General features: G+C 47.0%; 1 protein-coding gene across 1 annotated transcript in view; it reads right to left on the bottom strand.

Moving 5' to 3' along the window:
• LOC142264470 (gamma-secretase-activating protein-like) overlaps window positions 1-18,105 on the bottom strand; it is a gene marked incomplete at its 3' end in the record, with an annotated part of 116,270 nt that overhangs the window by 14,384 nt on the left and 83,781 nt on the right. The window contains exons 13-14 of the mRNA XM_075332250.1: window positions 14,871-14,948; window positions 3,763-3,840 (exon numbers count right to left, since the gene is read on the bottom strand). Coding sequence (XP_075188365.1) covers window positions 3,763-3,840; window positions 14,871-14,948 — 156 coding nt within the window. The remainder of the gene's footprint in view (window positions 1-3,762; window positions 3,841-14,870; window positions 14,949-18,105) is intronic.

The following is an 18,105-nucleotide window of genomic DNA, read 5'->3' as shown; positions in this document are numbered from 1 at the left end:
CGACCCGCCCCCTTAGGAAGGAGGCGGTTCGCCGGCCAGAGCGACGTCGCAGGGCATGTAATTGCATGTGAAGCTGCCGTAGCGATAATGTTTGCTACGGCAGCCATCACAAGATATCGCAGCTGCGACAGGGGTGGGGACTATCGCGCTCAGCAACGCTACCATCGGCTTGCGATGTCGTAGTGTGCAAAGTACCCCTAAGACTAAGCCTTCAATGTAGAAGTAGTGGATATCATCTTTAAAGTGAATATCCTTCTGTCTAGTTCTTTGCCATTGGGGAAGGACATACAACAGGGCTGCACCGTCTCCTTTCCTTTATGCCATAGCAATAGAGCCCTTAGCTTGTATGAAAAGAACATCCCCTGAAGTAGTAGGATTCAAATATGGCTTGGCGTAAGAACACACACAGTTATATGCAGATATGTTCTTGTGTTTGGGAGATGGATCCTTCTCCAATTTTCTTGATTTTAGTCTATTAATTGGGACAAACAGAGCTGATGCAGGTGAACCCCTTTGCAGAGTCAGAGTCTTTGAGAAATACCCAGACTGTCCATGAATTTAATACTTGGGGATCAGGATCACAGATAGACCCAAAGATTGTCGTCATTATCAATCTAATTCCACTTCTGAACAAGTTCACTGTCAAGATAAATGCATGGTGCTGCTTTCCAAAATCAATGGTGGGCAGAGGGAACTTACAGGGGTATTGCCATCTCCAAGATCCTATCCCCATATGTAGTAGGTGTAATATTAGCAAATACCCAATAAGAAATGTAGCTTAGTTCTCCTGCTATAGCTAGGTCTCTTACTTCATGTGCGGGGCATTGCAGGTTAGTTTCTTGTGGTCGTAAGCATGGATACTTAAGCTGCAATGCCCTCCACATGAAGGTAAGAGACATGACTAGATCTGGAGAACTATACTACATTTCTAATTGGAGGTATTTGTTAATATTACTACTACAACTACTACATATTGGGAAAGGATCTTGTTGATAGGAATAATCCTATAATTAAAATGGTCTTCATGTATCAATTATTATAGATTTTGCACAATGCCCAAGTGTTAATACCAACGTTCCACTTTTACAGAACTACTATGAAAAATGACATGCTAGCCTTTAGCTTGAGCTTTTACACAGGGGCAACGAGGCTACAAAGGCTAGTGTTAACCAAATGCATGGATTATTTTTATCTACCTTTTCACATACAAACACATGAAGGGATGGAGAGTATCGGATTCTCAGAATATTGGTAGGCATTTTGTGACGCAGGTTACTCTTTGGACTGCACCAATGAATTTTAGGCTGGTAAATTAACAGGGGAATAAATATTTTGGACCCAGTCCTGCCCTTGCCGTGATTTACAAGGCATACGATAGTGGGAAAGGCTTAATGGAATGCATGGGATTTATACAGTACACCCCTCTATGGAATAACCCCTGTTTCACAGAACGTGGAAATTTACAAAAAACTTTGCTATTTGGGAAGAGAGGGGTATACATACTTTGGAACAGATACAAGATGGGATCGGACTCTTAAAGTTTAGAACAGCTGCAAGGTGAATTCAAGCTACACCATAGTTCTAAACACATGTAAAACAGTCTATGGCATGCTTTCACTACTCTTGCAAAAACTAAAAAGGCAATTTGTCAGCAAGTTTTCACTATGTAATCTGCAAAATCATGTAGGGGCAGAGAGCCTGATTTCAGCAATAAATCATTTACTGGACTGGTTGGTGTAGTTTTGATAGAATCGCTGTTTTCTCTGCTGTTGATGTAGTGTGTCGCCCAGGGCTATGGGGTACTCAGTCCCGGGCCGTATATTAACGCGGATGCTGTGTCACAGGTGAATGCTGGCCGTTGCCCAGTTCTTTGACCTGGACGCTTTTTAATGAGTAGTATTTACAGGGGAGATTGAAATCATTGGTGTGAGGTCACCTGCGGGCTGCGGTTAAGATGGTGGAACTGCTGCTGCTGAGTTGGTTATCCCTAGGGCTGGTGGTAATGGCAGCTGTGGTGGTAGGCCCTCCGCAGGTAGGGCAAAGCCCCGGGAGATATATGGTGGAGACTTTCGCCAGAGAAAGGAGGCCACACCGTGGGTTTTAAGTTAACAGTCTTTACTCACAGTTGGGCCCTTGGACGGCTGGTTCAGGTCCCTGTAGTACCAGTGCCAGTTTGATGACTCTGTTGCTTTGTCCCCGGCACCCTCAGTGTGGTTGGGTCCCGTAGCTTTCAGCTGGCTTGGGGCCCGACTGTCCTTTGGCAGTCTCCTCGTCCGTACGACGGGCAGTGTGGACCCTGTGGGGCCGGTCTCTGTTCCGAACCCTGATCCGCTCGTTACTGCTGATGCCCCCGGATCTGTGGGTCAGTGAGGAACGTGAAGGTCCCCTCACTGTGCAGGTATTTGCCAGGCCGTGTGAAGCTGATGCCTGACCTAGGTCCCTGTGCCATGTCGGTGCTCTGGTCCCAGTGGTAGTCGGGTGTACCTACCCTGGCAACCACTCTCCAGTGCCCCCAGGTCACCGTTACACGACCCAGCTTTAGGCACGTGTCTCTCTACACTTCCACACTCTCCACTTCACTCTACTAGTCGCCAGACTCATGTCCCCTCCCACCAGGCTCTCTAGTCCCCTGGACTGGCTCCGCCGTCTAGGTGGCCATCTCTTTGGTGTCTGACTAGCCAATTACTACTGGTGTGGAGTGGAAACTCTGATTTTGGTGTGTGCAAATGTCACTGGCACTGGTGTTCCAGGTCCCTGGGGGTAGGCCCTGCATCCAGGTGAGGATGCAATATCTAGTAGTGCCCTGAGTGGTTCAGGGGCACTATAGTAGTAGTATTCAGAAGGCTGAGCCATGTGCAACGCCCCACATCCTTGCTTAGCAGCTTTTAGTGTACACTGTACATTCTCAGCAACCAGCCAATCAGTGGTGGGGTGGGGTTATAGAGATTTGCCTGACTAGTCTGCACGTGACACCTAGTCAGACAGTGATAATCTCCTGATGAAAAAACACAGATTATCAGCCTAATAAGTGACACATATCTGAAATTAGGGTCTGAATCCCTACTTTATGCTGCCCTGATATAAAATAGCAAAAACCTGCTGACAGATTCCCTTAAAGATCTAGCTGCCGGAAGTAACCAAAATCACAGAAATGGTCTAGGAGGATGGTAAAGTTAAGGGACTGATTTTCAGCTTCTTTATCTAACTTGTCTCTGACAATTAAAAACAAACCGGAACAGAAAAAGGGTGAGATTACATTATCAAGGATATCCCGTATACTTTTTAGAATCAGTAAACTTCTAGCCTCACAATGATTCTGTATACCCCTCCTACCATAAATGAGTTCATCAGTAAAATGAATTGTGTAATGTGCCTTGAAAAGGGGGTTTCAAACAGAGAAATATATTGGCTAAGTTAGATAAAGTCTGGGGTCCTTGGTTTCACACACCTAGTATAAAGTCAAATAATGCTGAGACATAACACAATATTCCTGTTAATGCATATATTGCAATGTCTGTACTCTGTTTTACACCTGTATAATTGTTCTCCTTACACAAGGATCCAATTGTTACTGTGACCTCCCAAGAATCTTCGAACATAAGTTCTTTACATCTTTGTGGCTCCTGTGGGGTGTGGGTTCCGGGGTATATTATTATTGTATTTTGAGTTAATTGCCCTGTGTTTCTGTGTCAAGTGTTATTTTCCACTTGTTATTTTTACAAGAATCTCAAAAACTGATCTGACAAATGTAGAACATCTTACCAATATTAATAAAAGATATCTTCTTGAGGTGCTTAGGATCTGTCATTGTAGTACGGACTTTAAAAGTCTTACTGCAACCTGAAAATAAAACTAGATGGTAAAAATTAGAGTAAATTTGAATACATTTGCTTATCAAGCTGTGAAATACCAAAAATTAAGTTTTTGATATCTGGGATTATAAACTAGTTCATAAAAATAGCAATACCAATACTGTTTGCCAAGACAAATTACCAACAATGCTTGCCCAAACCATTTTCTGTCTGATTTAATTGTTGGGTCAGACTGAGTTATGATCGCAGTCTAAAAAGTGCATCCACTATAGCGCTATTTTCTTTATTAATACTAATAATACTAATAATATGTATTCACTTATATATTGCCATTAATTGCACAGCACTTTACATACATTGGCAAGTCTGTCCCTATGGGGGCTCACAATCTAAAGTCCCTATCAGTATGTTTTTGGAGGAAAACGGAGAAAACCCATGTAAACACGCGGAGAACATATAAACTCCTTGCAGATGTTGTCTTTGGTGGGATTTGAACCCAGGACCGCAGCACTGAAGACTGCAGTGCTAACCACTGAGCCACATTATAATATCTGTGATAAAAGCTCTGAAATAGATGGCCGCACAAACACCGATAAAGAGCATCTCAATCATTGTGAGGGGGACAGGGAGGGGGGGGGGGGGGAGGGGTTCACTTCAAATTTCAGTGCCCTTACAATCAGATAAGTGGTAAAGATATAGGCTCGCAAGCCAGGAGGTCAAGAAGCTGGCATATGACGTACGTAGTACGTCATTTGTTGTTAAGGGGTTAAACCTTTTTAATTACAGCGGGTGAAATAAGCATTGACAAGGTCACCAATTTCTTAAGTAAATATATTTCCAAAGGTGCTATTGACAAGAAATTCTCACCAGAGGTCAGCATGAACCAATCTAATACACACTGGCAAACCATAGATGTCCAAACATTTTGTGATGTCTAACAATAAGCAATGATACAGGGAAAAAAATATTGAAAACATGAAGAAAGAGCTGCAAAAAGCCATGGAATTTTATTACACCAGCTGAAATCTATCAGTAATTAGAAAGTAATCCGGTCACTTAGTGAAAACAAATATCAGCTGGTTCATCTGACGGCCTATAAAAAGGTGTCTGATTACCAAGGTGTCACATAAGAAACATATCATGATGGGTAAAACCAGTGAGCTGTCTCAAGAACTTTGCAATCTTACTTGTTGCAAAACATCCTGTTGACATTGGTTACAGAATTTCTAAAATGACTGAAGGCTCCAATGAGCACTGTTTGGGCCAAAATCCTGCAGTAGGAAGAATATCATTTCACCATAAACCAGCCACAACCAGATACTCCCTGCAAGATTTCAGGCAGAAAAATGAAAAGAATGATAAGTTGACATGTTAAAGAGCAAAGGACTAAAGGGTGCTTTACACGCTGCGACATCGCTAGCGATAGGTAGCAATGTCATGCGCGATAGCACCCGCACCCGTAGTTCGTGCAACATTTGGTGATTGCTGCCGTAGCGATAATGTTCGCTACAGCAGCATCACACGCACATATCTTTTCAGGGACGTCGCTGTGACCGCTAAACAATCCCTCCTTCAAGGGGGATGTGCGTTCAACGTCATAGCGACGTCACTGCGGCGTCACTAAGCGGCCGCCCAATAGCAGAGGAGGGGAGGAGATGAGTGGTCGGAACATGCCGCCCACCTGCTTCCTTCCCCATTGCCGGTGGACGCAGGTAAGGAGATGTTAGTCGTTCCTGCAGTGTCACACATAGCGATGTGTGATGCCGCATGAACGACGAACAACATCGTACCTGCAGCAGCAACGAGATTATGAAAAGGAGTGACGTGTCAACGACCAACATTGACGCTTTTGCGATCCTTGATCGCCGCTCCTAGGTGTCTCGTTGCGATGTCGCTAACGGCGCCGGATGTGCGTCACTAACGACGTGACCCCGACGATATATCGTTAGCGATGTCGCAGCATGTAGAGCACCCTTAACTGTGGGGATCTACAGAAAGACCTAGAATCAGCAAATACAATGGCGTCAAAGAAAACAATAAGTAATGCAGTTAACCTCCATGCCCTGTATGCACTCTCACCACGCAAGACTTTATTGCTGAACAAAAAGCATGTTTAAGTGAGTTTAAAATTTGCTCAACAAAGCCCATGAAATACAGAATATAAAATATAGCCTGGTTAGAGGAGGCCAAAACTTAACTCTTTGGAGGCTATAATACACACCATATCACACCATTTTAGGGGCCTTTAACACCATACCAACGGTCAAATTTGGGAGTAGGAACTTCATTGTATGTGGCTGATTTACTGGCAAACGTCGTATAACTGAAGGAAGGATGAATGAACACATATATAGAGACATTCTTGACAAAAATCTGATGCCTCTATCAGGCTAATGATAAAATGAGGATGGATATTTCAGCAAGACAATGATCCGAAACACAGCCAAAAAAAACCTCTCAGGTAGTTTTTGAAAAAGAATATAAAGCTGCTAGAATGGCCCAGCCAATCATCTGACCTGAATACAATAAAATATTTATGGAAGGAACTTAAGTTTATAGAAGGAGCCCAGGACCTGCAGGATGAGAAGAGCGTTTGTGTAGAAGAATGGGCCAAAATCACACCAGAGCTATGCATCCAACAAATTTCTCCACACAGGAAGTGTCTTGAAGCAGTCATCACCAACAATGTCATTAAGCACGTGCAATACTTTTTCCTTGTGTCATTTCTCATCATTAAACGTAACTTAATTTATGGACATCTACTGTTTGATTCCTTTACCTGTGTGGATTGGATGGGAGGTGACCAATATCTGGTCAAACGTTCATGTCAATAGCTCCTTTAGAAAGATATTTCACCAGAAAATTGGTTACGCATTCAATATATATATTTCACCCACTGTATGTACTGTATGTGATGTAGTAGAAGTGTACTCAAATATTTACAGATTGCTCTCTTAATCAATTTCCAGCATAGCTGCGGTACTCTTCTGACCTAAAATCTGACCAACTGGCAGAACAGCTGAAGAACAGTCACTTGGGCTAGAAGTGGAGCAAAAACCAGTTAAGGCCCTGTGCGCACACTGCGTTTTTTGCCGCGGTTTTTGATCATAACCTTTCTGCAGTCCTTCCCCAGCAAAATCTATGGGGAAACCAAAATGCTGTGCGCACACTGCGTTTTTTTTCCTATAGGTTTTGCTGCAGAATTTCTGCAGCAAAAAAGAAGTACCATGTCACTTTTCCGCAAGTACCTGCGTTTTTTGCCATAGATAATGGCAAAAAACCACAGGGACCAACAAGCGGCAAACCCGTGGTAAAATTGCCGGTGAGTTTTTACCGCAGTTTTTACTGCGGATGTGGGAATTCTACATGAGGGTGCGGATTTTTCTTAAGAAAATCAAATTTCCCATTGCACACAGACCCCAAGATAGCGATTCTTAAAGTGAACCTTTCAGGTGCAATATGCACCCAGAACCACAAGCAGTTCTGGGTGCATATTCCTAATCCCTGTATCTAGTACCATAGAAAAAAGAGAATTTTGTTACTTACCGTAAATTCTTTTTCTTATAGTTCCGTATTGGGAGACCCAGACCATGGGTGTTTAGCTTCTGCCTCCGGAGGACACACAAAGTACTACACTTAAAAGTGTAGCTCCTCCCTCTGAGCTTATACACCCCCTGGTGAGCCAGTCCCAGCCAGTTTAGTGCAAAAGCTGAAGGAGAATAGCCACCCACAAGTAGAACAGAGCAAGAGCCGGAACAACCGGAGACTCTGTCCACGACAACAGCCGGTGATAACACACGGAACAAGAAAATTGCCAACAGGCAACAGGGAGGGAGTTGGGTCTCCCAATACGGAACTATAAGAAAAAGAATTTACTGTAAGTAACAAAATTCTCTTTTTCTTTATCGTTCCTTTGAGAGACCCAGACCGTGGGACGTTCCAAAGCTGTTCCTGGGTGGGAATAAACAGAAAAAACTAAGAAGTAGGCGGAGCCTAACTTCACAAGTGGGCGACAGCCGCCTGAAGGATGCGTGTGCCCAAGCTCGCATCTGCCGAAGCATGAGCATGCACTTGGTAGTGCTTCGAAAAGGTATGCAGGCTAGTCCAAGTGGCAGCCTGACAGACTTGTTGAGCCGTAGCCTGGTGCCTAAAAGCCCAAGAGGCGCCGACAGCTCTGGTCGAGTGTGCTTTGATCCCCGGCGGGGGAGGCACCTGAGTACTCTGGTAGGCGTCCGAAATGGTCGATCTAATCCAACAGGTCAAGGTCGGCTTAGAAGCAGAGAGACCCTTGCGCCGCCCTGTGGTTAGCACAAAAAGAGAGATGCACCGCCTAAGCGCAGCGGTGCGAGACACATAGATCCGGAGAGCACGCACCAGATCTAGAGTATGCAGCGCTTTCTCAAAGCGATGAACAGGGGCCGGACAGAAGGAAGGCAAGGAAATATCCTGGTTAAGGTGGAAGGGAGAGACCACCTTAGGAAGAAAGTCCGGGGTCGGACGGAGAACTACCTTGTCTTGGTGAAAAACCAAAAAAGGTGACTCCGAGGAGAGAGCAGCCAAATCAGAGACTCTCCTGAGAGAAGTTATGGCAACTAGAAAGGCCACCTTTTGAGAAAGACGATACAAAGAAACCTCCCTAAGGGGCTCGAAAGGGGGTTTCTGCAATACCGTGAGGACCAAGTTAAGGTCCCAGGGATCCAAGGGCCACCGATAAGGCGGAATGATGTGAGACGCACCTTGCATGAAGGTGCGGACCTGAGCCAGCCGGGCGAGACGCCGCTGGAACAGCACTGATAGGGCTGAGACTTGTCCCTTGAGAGAGTTGAGGGACAGTCCTAGCTGCAGACCGGACTGTAAAAAAGACAGAAGGGTCGGCAACGAGAATGGCCAAGGAGAATGGCTGGAAGAGCGACACCAGGACAGGAAAATTTTCCAAGTCCTGTGATAGATCTTGACGGAGGAAGACTTACGGGCCCGAGTCATAGTGGAGATGACTTCAGGAGGAATACCAGAAGCCGTCAAAATCCAGGACTCAAGAGCCACGCCATCAATTTGAGTGCCGCAGAATTCGGGCGGAAAAACGGACCTTGCGAGAGCAGGTCTGGACAGTCAGGAAGATGCCACGGCATCTCCACGGACAGTTGGAGCAGGTCCGGATACCAAGCTCGCCTGGGCCAGTCCGGTGCAATGAGGATGACTCGACGGCTCTCCATTCTGATCTTGCGCAGGACTCTGGGCAAGAGAGCTAGAGGGGGAAACACGTAGGACAGACGAAACTGGGACCAGTCTTGAACCAGAGCGTCCGCGGCGAAGGCCTGAGGATCGTGGGAGCGAGCCACGTAAACCGGAACCTTGTTGTTGTGACGGGATGCCATTAGGTCCACGTCCGGAGTGCCCCACTTGCGGCAGATTGACTGAAACACTGCCGGGTGCAGGGACCACTCGCCACCATCCACGGATTGACGGCTGAGATAATCTGCCTCCCAGTTTTCTACGCCAGGGATGTGGACTGCGGATATGGTGGACTTGGAGTCCTCCGCCCATTGAAGAATGCGTTGGACCTCCAACATTGCCAGGCGACTGCGTGTCCCGCCTTGGTGATTGATGTAAGCAACCGCTGTCGCGTTGTCTGACTGGACTTGAATGTGCCTGCCCGCCAACAGGTGGTGAAAGGCTAGGAGAGCTAGAAGCACAGCTCTGGTTTCCAGCACATTGATTGAAAGGGCTGACTCGGACGGAGTCCAAGTGCCCTGTGCTCTGTGGTGGAGATGTACCGCTCCCCAGCCGGATAGGCTGGCATCCGTGGTGAGAATCACCCAGGACGGAGTCAGGAAGGAGCGCCCTTGGGACAGGGAGAGGGGTCGAAGCCACCACTGAAGAGAGCTCCTGGTCCGTGGCGACAGAGCCACTAACCTCTGTAAGGAGGAAGGCCGCTTGTCCCAACAGCAGAGAATGTCCAGCTGCAGAGGACGCAGATGGAACTGGGCAAAGGGAACCGCCTCCATGGAGGCCACCATTTGACCCAGCACCTGCATCAGATGCCTGAGGGTATAACGGCGGGGCCTCAGGAGAGAGCGCACCGCCAACCGGAGTGACAGCTGTTTGTCTAAGGGCAACTTCACAAGTGCCGGCAAAGTCTTGAACTGCATCCCTAGGTACGTGAGACTCTGGGTCGGAGTCAGAGTGGATTTGGGAAGATTGACAATCCACCCGAATTGGGCTAGGGTGGCGAGAGTGAGCGAAACACTCCACTGACAGTCTGCGCTGGATGTACCCTTGACCAGAAGGTCGTCCAGATAAGGAAGCACTGCTAACCCCTGGAGGTGCAGGACCGCAATCACTGCCGCCATGACCTTGGTGAATACCCGAGGGGCCGTGGCTAACCCGAAGGGGAGAGCCACGAATTGGAAATGATCCTCTCCTATCGCAAAACGTAACCAACGCTGATGTGACACTGCGATTGGCACATGTAGATAGGCATCTCTGATGTCGATGGACGCCAGGAACTCCCCTTGGGTCATAGGGGCAATGACTGATCGCAGAGACTCCATGCGAAAATGCCGCACCCGGACATGCTTGTTGAGAAGCTTGAGATCCACGATGGGCCGGAAGGTACCGTCCTTTTTTGGAACTAGGAAGAGATTTGGAGTAAAAACCTCTGAACCGTTCCTGAGCGGGAACTGGGACAATCACTCCGTTTGCCTGCAAGGACGCCACGGCCTGCGAGAAGGCGGCGGCCTTGGAGCAGGGGGGAGTTGAGAGAAAAAATCTGTTTGGAGGGCTGGAAGAGAATTCTATCCTGTAGCCGTGAGATATGATGTCTCTCACCCACTGATCGGAGACTTGCTTTAACCAAGCGTCGCCAAAGTGGGAGAGCCTGCCATCGACTAAGGACGTGGCTGGAGCGGGCCGAGAGTCATGAGGAAGCTGCCTTAGTGGCAGAACCTCCTGCGGTCTTCTGCGGACGCGCTTTTGGGCGCCAGTTGGATTTCTGATCCTTGGCTGAGTTAGCGGACGAGGCGGAAGGCTTAGAGGATGACCAATTGGAGGAACGAAAGGAACGAAACCTCGATTGATTCCTACCCTGGGCGGGTTTCCTGGTCTTGGTTTGTGGCATGGAAGTACTCTTCCCGCCAGTAGCTTCTTTAATGATTTCATCCAGCTGTTCACCAAACAGCCGTGAACCAGCAAAAGGGAGCCCAGCAAGAAACTTCTTGGAAGAAGCATCTGCCTTCCACTCTCGAAGCCGCAAAATCCTGCGGATAACAAGAGAATTAGCTGAAGCCACCGCAGTGCGGTGAGCAGCCTCTAGCATGGCAGACATGGCATAGGATGAAAAAGCTGAAGCCTGAGCAGTTAAGGTAACCATCTCAAGCATAGATTCCTTGGTGAGGGAATGCATCTCCTCTAGAGAAGCAGAGATGGCTTTGAGAGCCCACACTGCTGCAAAAGTCGGGGAAAACGCGGCCCCCGCAGCTTCATACACAGATTTGGCCAGAAGGTCAATCTGACGGTCAGTGGAATCCTTAAGTGAGGTGCCGTCAGCCACCGACACAACGGTCCGGGCTGATAGCCTAGACACCGGAGGGTCTACCTTTGGGGAGTGAGACCACTCCTTGACCACCTCAGGTGGAAATGGAAACCGGTCATCAGAACCACGCTTTGGAAAGCATTTGTCAGGGCAGGCCCTGGGTTTGGTCACAGCGGTCTGAAAACTGGAGTGGTTAAAGAACACACTCTTCACTCTCTTAGGCGATGTAAACTGATGTTTTTCTGCCAAAGAGAGTTGCTCCTCTGACACTGGCGGATTGAGATCCAGCACAGAATTAATAGAAGCAATCAAATCACTAAGATCTGAGTCACCCTCAGAGAAATCGATGGGATACATAGCCTCCGAGCCCCCAGTGAGAGCATCCTCCTCATCTTGAGAGTCAGCTCTTGAGACAGAGCCGTGGGATGGGGAGGGGGAGGAAACCCTGCGCCTTCTCTTAGAAGGACGGGGTCTGGGATCAGATGATGAATCCTCCGTGAGCTCCGATGGACGGAGGTCAGAGGATAGGAGTCCTCTGTCAAGAGTATTAGAGGCACCCTGTGAGGGGGGCTGATGCATATTCATCAAAGTCCTGGACAAAAGCCCCATGGACTCAGCAAATGACTGGGATATGGACCTAGAAAAGGACTCTACCCAGGACGGGGGTTCAATCACAGGTGCAGCAGCAGCCTGAGAGACCACTGGGGGTGAGACTCCAGGCTGTGGCACCGCCAAGTTAGAGCAGACATCACAATGTGGATAGGTGCTCGGCTCAGGCAGCAGGAGCTTACATGCAGTGCATGCAGAATAAAGCTTTGGAGCCTTGCTCCTTGTGTGAGACATGCTGCTGGAGTGGGGGCTTTGCAGAGAATGAACCCCAGGGAGAATATACAGAGGTCCACAACCGGAGACCGGCTGTGGCTTACCAGACTGCTGAGCGCGGTGTTGTGTGCCCTCCAGATCCCGAAGCCCGGTCCCTCAGTCGCAGCACCTCAGCAGAGATGCAGAATGCAGGATGTCCCAGAGCAGAGTGAACTCTGCCTGAGAAGAGGGCATTCCTATAAAAGAGCGGGAACTGGATGGCTATAGAGACCTGCAAAGAATGAGGGATGCCCCAGCAGTGGGGAGTGTCCCTCCCCTGTGTAGAACGGCCGCAGGGAGGAGCCGAACCTGTCCCTCTGCATGAGTGACATGCGAGGGCAGGAAAATGAAACTAGGCCTCCGGCGAAGCCGGGGCCTAAATTTAAGCGGCGAGGCTGACAAGCAGGCACTATCGGCGCGGTTCTCAGGCAAAAGCTAGAGAACCCGCCGGAAAAGTTAAAACAATCACATACAGCATACTCTCCCCTTACAATAAAGAACCGGGACCCCCAACATAAACGTCTCAGGTACTTAGCTGCTGAGACGCAGGGCCATGTCCCTGGGGATGAGTGCTCCGGTCCAACAGAATCCTCAAGGGGCTGTGGATGGAGACCGGACTCCTGCCAGGCATGGAGACCGTGCTGGTTCCCACTTCAAGCCAGAGCCCAGAAGGGATGGTGAAGGAGCGCGGCACGTAAGGCTGCAGCCTTGTAAATCAACCTTAACAACACTGCCGACACAGTGGGGTGAGAAGGGACATGCCGGGAGTCCAGACATGGACCCGCTTTTCTTCAAACTCTTTCCAAAAGTCAAACAAATCAGATGAGAATGCATGTGTGGATGTATGCCTCCTGACACAAAGCAATAAACTGGCTAGGACTGGCTACCAGGGGGTGTATAAGCTCAGGGGGAGGAGCTACACTTTTAAATGTAGTACTTTGTCTGTCCTCCGGAGGCAGAAGCTAAACACCCATGGTCTGGGTCTCCCAAAGGAGCGATAAAGAAAAGAGATATCTTGAGAAAAAGTATTGCTAAAGATCTTTAGAATATGCTAATGAGGCCAACGACTAGTTGCAAGGGCATGTGTTCCCTTGGCTAGTCAGCCCCTTTAGCATGTTAGCACGCCCACAGGGGCATACTAATGAACACACAGCGTCAGAGGCATGGTCGATCTCACCTCTGCTGTCACTGCTGGTTTTTGGGTAGAGGTTAAATTCCAGAGGGTAGAAGAAACTTTGCTGACATCATGCCTATGTGACTAGAAGGGGCAGGGCCTCCGCCTACATAGCTGATACCAGAAGAAACTCCACATGGTCATGGATTTATAACAGAAGCAGGTGTCTGGGGGTAAGACCCCCCAGGTGGGAGGGGGGAGGTGCAGGGGAAGCAAACCTCCCCCTTGCAAGATTATAGTGGATGAGAGGAAACCACAACGCCCACTATCCAGGAAGGTAGGAAGGTCCTTCCAGACACTGGGATTTAAGGACAACCCTGGTTTTTGGCTCAGTACACACGATGAGAACACCTCCGGACGTCAGGTTATGCGCACTACACAAGTTTGAATCCAGGACGCGTACACCTGGTTTCATAGTACGCATGACTGGAAGTCTGGGACTTCTGATCATGCGCACTGAGCCAAAATCCAGCATCGGGGGCGGTGGCAACAGAGAGCGGTGAGATCGACCATACCGCTGACACTGCAAATTCATTAGCCTGTTAGCACGCCCACTGGGGCGTGCTAACATGCTATATGGGCCAGCTAGCCAAGGGAAGTAACGCCCTTGCGACTAGTTGCTGGCCTCATTAGCATATGATAAACGATCTTTAGAAATACTTTTTCTAAAGATATCTTTATCTATGCTACCAGATACATGGACAATTAGGCAGGGATTAGCAATATGCACCCAGAACTGCTCGTGGCTCTGGGTGCAAATTGCACCTGACAGGTTCCCTTTAAAGCGTAACCGTCATATTAATTTTTACTTCATAAATGGGTAGCACACATGAAAATAACTTTGTAATATATCTTATCAGAGAAACTTGCTTCTATCTCTGCCAGAATTGGTCATTATTAAAATTCTCAATTCTGAGATAAATTTACTTTCAGTGAAGACTTTCCCATTACTGAGAAAGGAGATGGCAGTTGTTACTGATGATTCTATGATGACGAGAGCAAGGAGGCGTTGGAGGCAGAGGGAGTAGCTACAGTGAGGAGCTAGAGATAGAGGGAGGAGCTAGAGTCAGAACTCCTCCCACCCCTCCTATCTAGAGAGATTCTCATCAGTTACAAAGTTGTTTATTTTCATGTGCACTACTGATTTATGAAATAAAAATTAAAACGATGGTTACACTTTAACTGGTTACGTTTCACTCACAGAAGTTTGTCTGCAAAATTTCGTGCAGATTCCTGAAACAATATGGTTGAGTTTTTTTTCGGTTTACTTTTAGCATTAATTTCTAAGTTTAGCTTTTCATTAAGGTTTGCATTAAGGCTTAGTAATTATATTATTTGGGAAAAGCCAACATCTGTATTCATACATTATGATACACAATAGGTAACAATGTATATAAATGCGCCCTGACCTACTGTTATATTGGAAGCACATGACAGTAACCAAACTGGCAAGAAATATATAAAAGGTTTACATAAATACAGATATCCATACCTTTATGCAAAAAGGCTACCATGTAAGTGAATTCTTGCAAAACATTTGGGGGCTGATAATAAAAAAGGCACAAGCCACCTAAGGAACAAAAACACACAAGCAAATTGTGTTAATACTTCCACTACTTCTAGAAATGTACATTATCAGTAAAAAAAAAAACCAAAAACATACATTTGATACAACAATCTGTGCAAAACAAAGCAGTACTAACTCATAATAAGAATGATTATTAAATGATAAGAAAAGATCAACCAAACCAGGAAAGTTTTCTCTGCTCAGTCACCACAACCCCTTTATATAACTGACCACTGTCCCTCCCCCATAAACGTCCTCCCCACCATCACCGAAGGAGACCTTGCACGTCTTCTCTCAAAAGCGCACCTCACTACCTGCGCACTTGACCCCATCCCATCTCTTCCGCAACCTCACCACTATCCTTATTCCAGCCTTAACCCATCTTTTCAACCTCTCTAACCTCTGGAACCTTCTCTTCTGCCTTTAAACACACAACAGTCACATCCATCCTAAAGAAACCTTCCCTCGATCCAACCTCTACTACCAGCTATTGCCCCATATTACTACGCCCATTCGCCTCAAAACTCCTCGAATAGCACGTCGATGCTAATCTTTCCTTCCACCTCTCATCTAACTCTCTCTTTGACAACCTACAGTTCGGCTTCCGTCCACTTCATTCTACTGAAACTGCCCTGACTAAAATCACAAATGACTTACTGCCAAAGCTAACAATCATTTCTCTATACTCCTACTTCTAGACCTGTCCTCAGCCTTTGACACTGTCGACCACTCCCTTCTATTACAGATTGTCTCTTGTCTTGGTGTCAGAGATCTTGCCCTCGCTTGGATCTCTTCATACCCTTCCAAATCGCACTTTTAGTGTCTCTCACTCCCACACAACCTCTTCATCACACCGTCTCTCTGTTGGCATCCCTCAAGGCTCAGTCCTGGGACCCTTACTTTTTTCCATATATACATTTGGCCTGGGACAACGCAAAGTCCCACATGGCTTCCAGTACCATCTATATGCCAATGACACTCCGATCTACCTCTCTGGTCCAGATGTCACATCTCTGCTGTCCAGAATCCCAGAGTGTATCGGCTATATGCTCCTTCTCCTCTCACTTCCTAAAGCTCAATGTGGACAAAACTGAACTAATATTTCCTCCATCTCACCTACACGCTCTACCTGATCTATCTATTACAATAATTAACATCATGCTCTGTCCAGTATCCAAAGTTCGGTGCCTTTGAGTGACCCTCAACTCTGCCTTGTCTTTCACACCACACATCCAATCCCTCACTACCTCCTGCAGTCTTCAACTCAAAAGCATTTCTAGAATCTGTACCTTCCTCAATTCGCAATCTACAAAAATGCTAGTGCATGCCCTCATAATCTCCCGCCTGGATTACTGCAACATCCTCCTCTGTGGCCTCCCTGCTAACCATCTTGCCCCTCTCCAGTCCATCCTTAATTCTGATGCCCGACTGATCCACCTCTCTCCTCAATACCACCCAGCTTCTCCCCTCTGCAAATTCCTCCATTGGCTCCCAACCTTGCACCGTATCAAATTCAAACTACTAACACTGACCTACAAAGTCATCCATAATCTGTCTCCTCCGTATATCTCTGAACTAATCTCCTGCTACACTCCAAAATTAATTTCCGGTCCTCCCAAGATCTCCTATCCTCCTCTCTCATTTGTTCTTCATGCAACTGCCTCCAAGACTTACCCTGAGCAGCCCCTGTCGTCTGGAATTCGCTGCCTCACCACGTCAGATTATCTGCTACACTTGCAAGCTTCAAACGGAATTTGAAAACTCATCTGTTCAGTAATGCCTATAATCTTCAATGACCCCACTGCTTCACCACCACCACAGCGCAGGATTAGTGGGGCCCTAAATGCTCACATATTGTACCACACTTAAACATTTAGGGTGCATTTACATGTGTTGAGTGTTCAGACTGGAAAATGAGAACGCTCAACAATATTTAAGTCTTTTGATACTGGTTTACCGCCTTCTTTACACAGAATGAGGAAGAAATGATGGGCACAAAACGATCACTAATAGATCAACCTGTCCCCTATAGTATCATGTTATCAGCAGCACTTCTGCAGTTTGCAATATGCGATGTGCTGCTGTGAACAATGATTTTTGTTTCACCCTAACAATCCCCTTTATGAATGTGTCACATTTTGGTCATTTGTTGGGCAATTGTCAACATTTTTACACCTATGAACTCTCGCCTGAGCTGCCAGGATTTGTAATTGTGGATGCTATATACACAAACACATATGTATATCTAAACGCATATGTATACAGAGCACATACAAACTGTACATGTACGTACACACATACATATTCATACATATATAGTAAAAATGGCCGCCGGACACATCATGGAGGGGAGATATGTATCACAGAAGTGTTTATCCTCTGTGATGTAGGCCTGGAAGCTAGCTCCAGTACGTATAGTACTAAAAGGGTTATTGCAGCTGACATGGGCCAGGTTTACGAGCAGTCAGAGATGGGTGGGCCTGGCTGCTCACATAGCTTCAGCCCATGGTGTGGTATGGTAGACATAAATTCCAGGTGAATTCATTAGCTGTCTGTGTGTGGAGGTAAGAAGTCCTCCTGTGCAAAGTCTTCATGCTTTGTCTTGTTGCCACACTTGATATGGGGCAATACCAGACGAACATGGAAAGGGAAGGTGGGGGTTTAGAGGGAAACCCTTTCTCTATGGAAGGGGGAAGATGGTGACCTCTGGTAAAACCAACAGCTAGCCCCTGGCTCCCCTGATGTCCCTAGATAGGTCCCGCACATATACGCAGATCAGGATACCTAGGCCCTGGCTGATTCTGAAATAGGCCCTAGGTAGTGACCGGAGGGGATGAGCACTAGTGAATCCCACTAAGACCTAAAGAACACACAGGGAAAACGAGCAGGTGAATGTAAACGGACAACTTCTCTGCAAGATGACATTGGAAGAATGACAGCAACAAAATGTGTTTCCACAGGAGATTTCAAGCCAAGTGCTTCCAATCTGGACACCATAGGAGTAAACTCTACCACCGGCAATAAACTAAGGGGGAAATGCAGGTCTATATAGATACAGGGAGTAGGAATAAGGATTTGCACCTGAACTGCCAAGTTATCCACAAGGTCCAAAAGGGAAAACATTAACCCTAAATGAGAAGATAAATAGACCTCCATACAC

This window comes from Anomaloglossus baeobatrachus, unplaced genomic scaffold, assembly GCF_048569485.1.
Source record: "Anomaloglossus baeobatrachus isolate aAnoBae1 unplaced genomic scaffold, aAnoBae1.hap1 Scaffold_2655, whole genome shotgun sequence".
In the NCBI taxonomy this organism is placed as follows: Eukaryota; Metazoa; Chordata; class Amphibia; order Anura; family Aromobatidae; genus Anomaloglossus; species Anomaloglossus baeobatrachus.
This window is presented reverse-complemented; position numbering and strand designations above follow the sequence as displayed.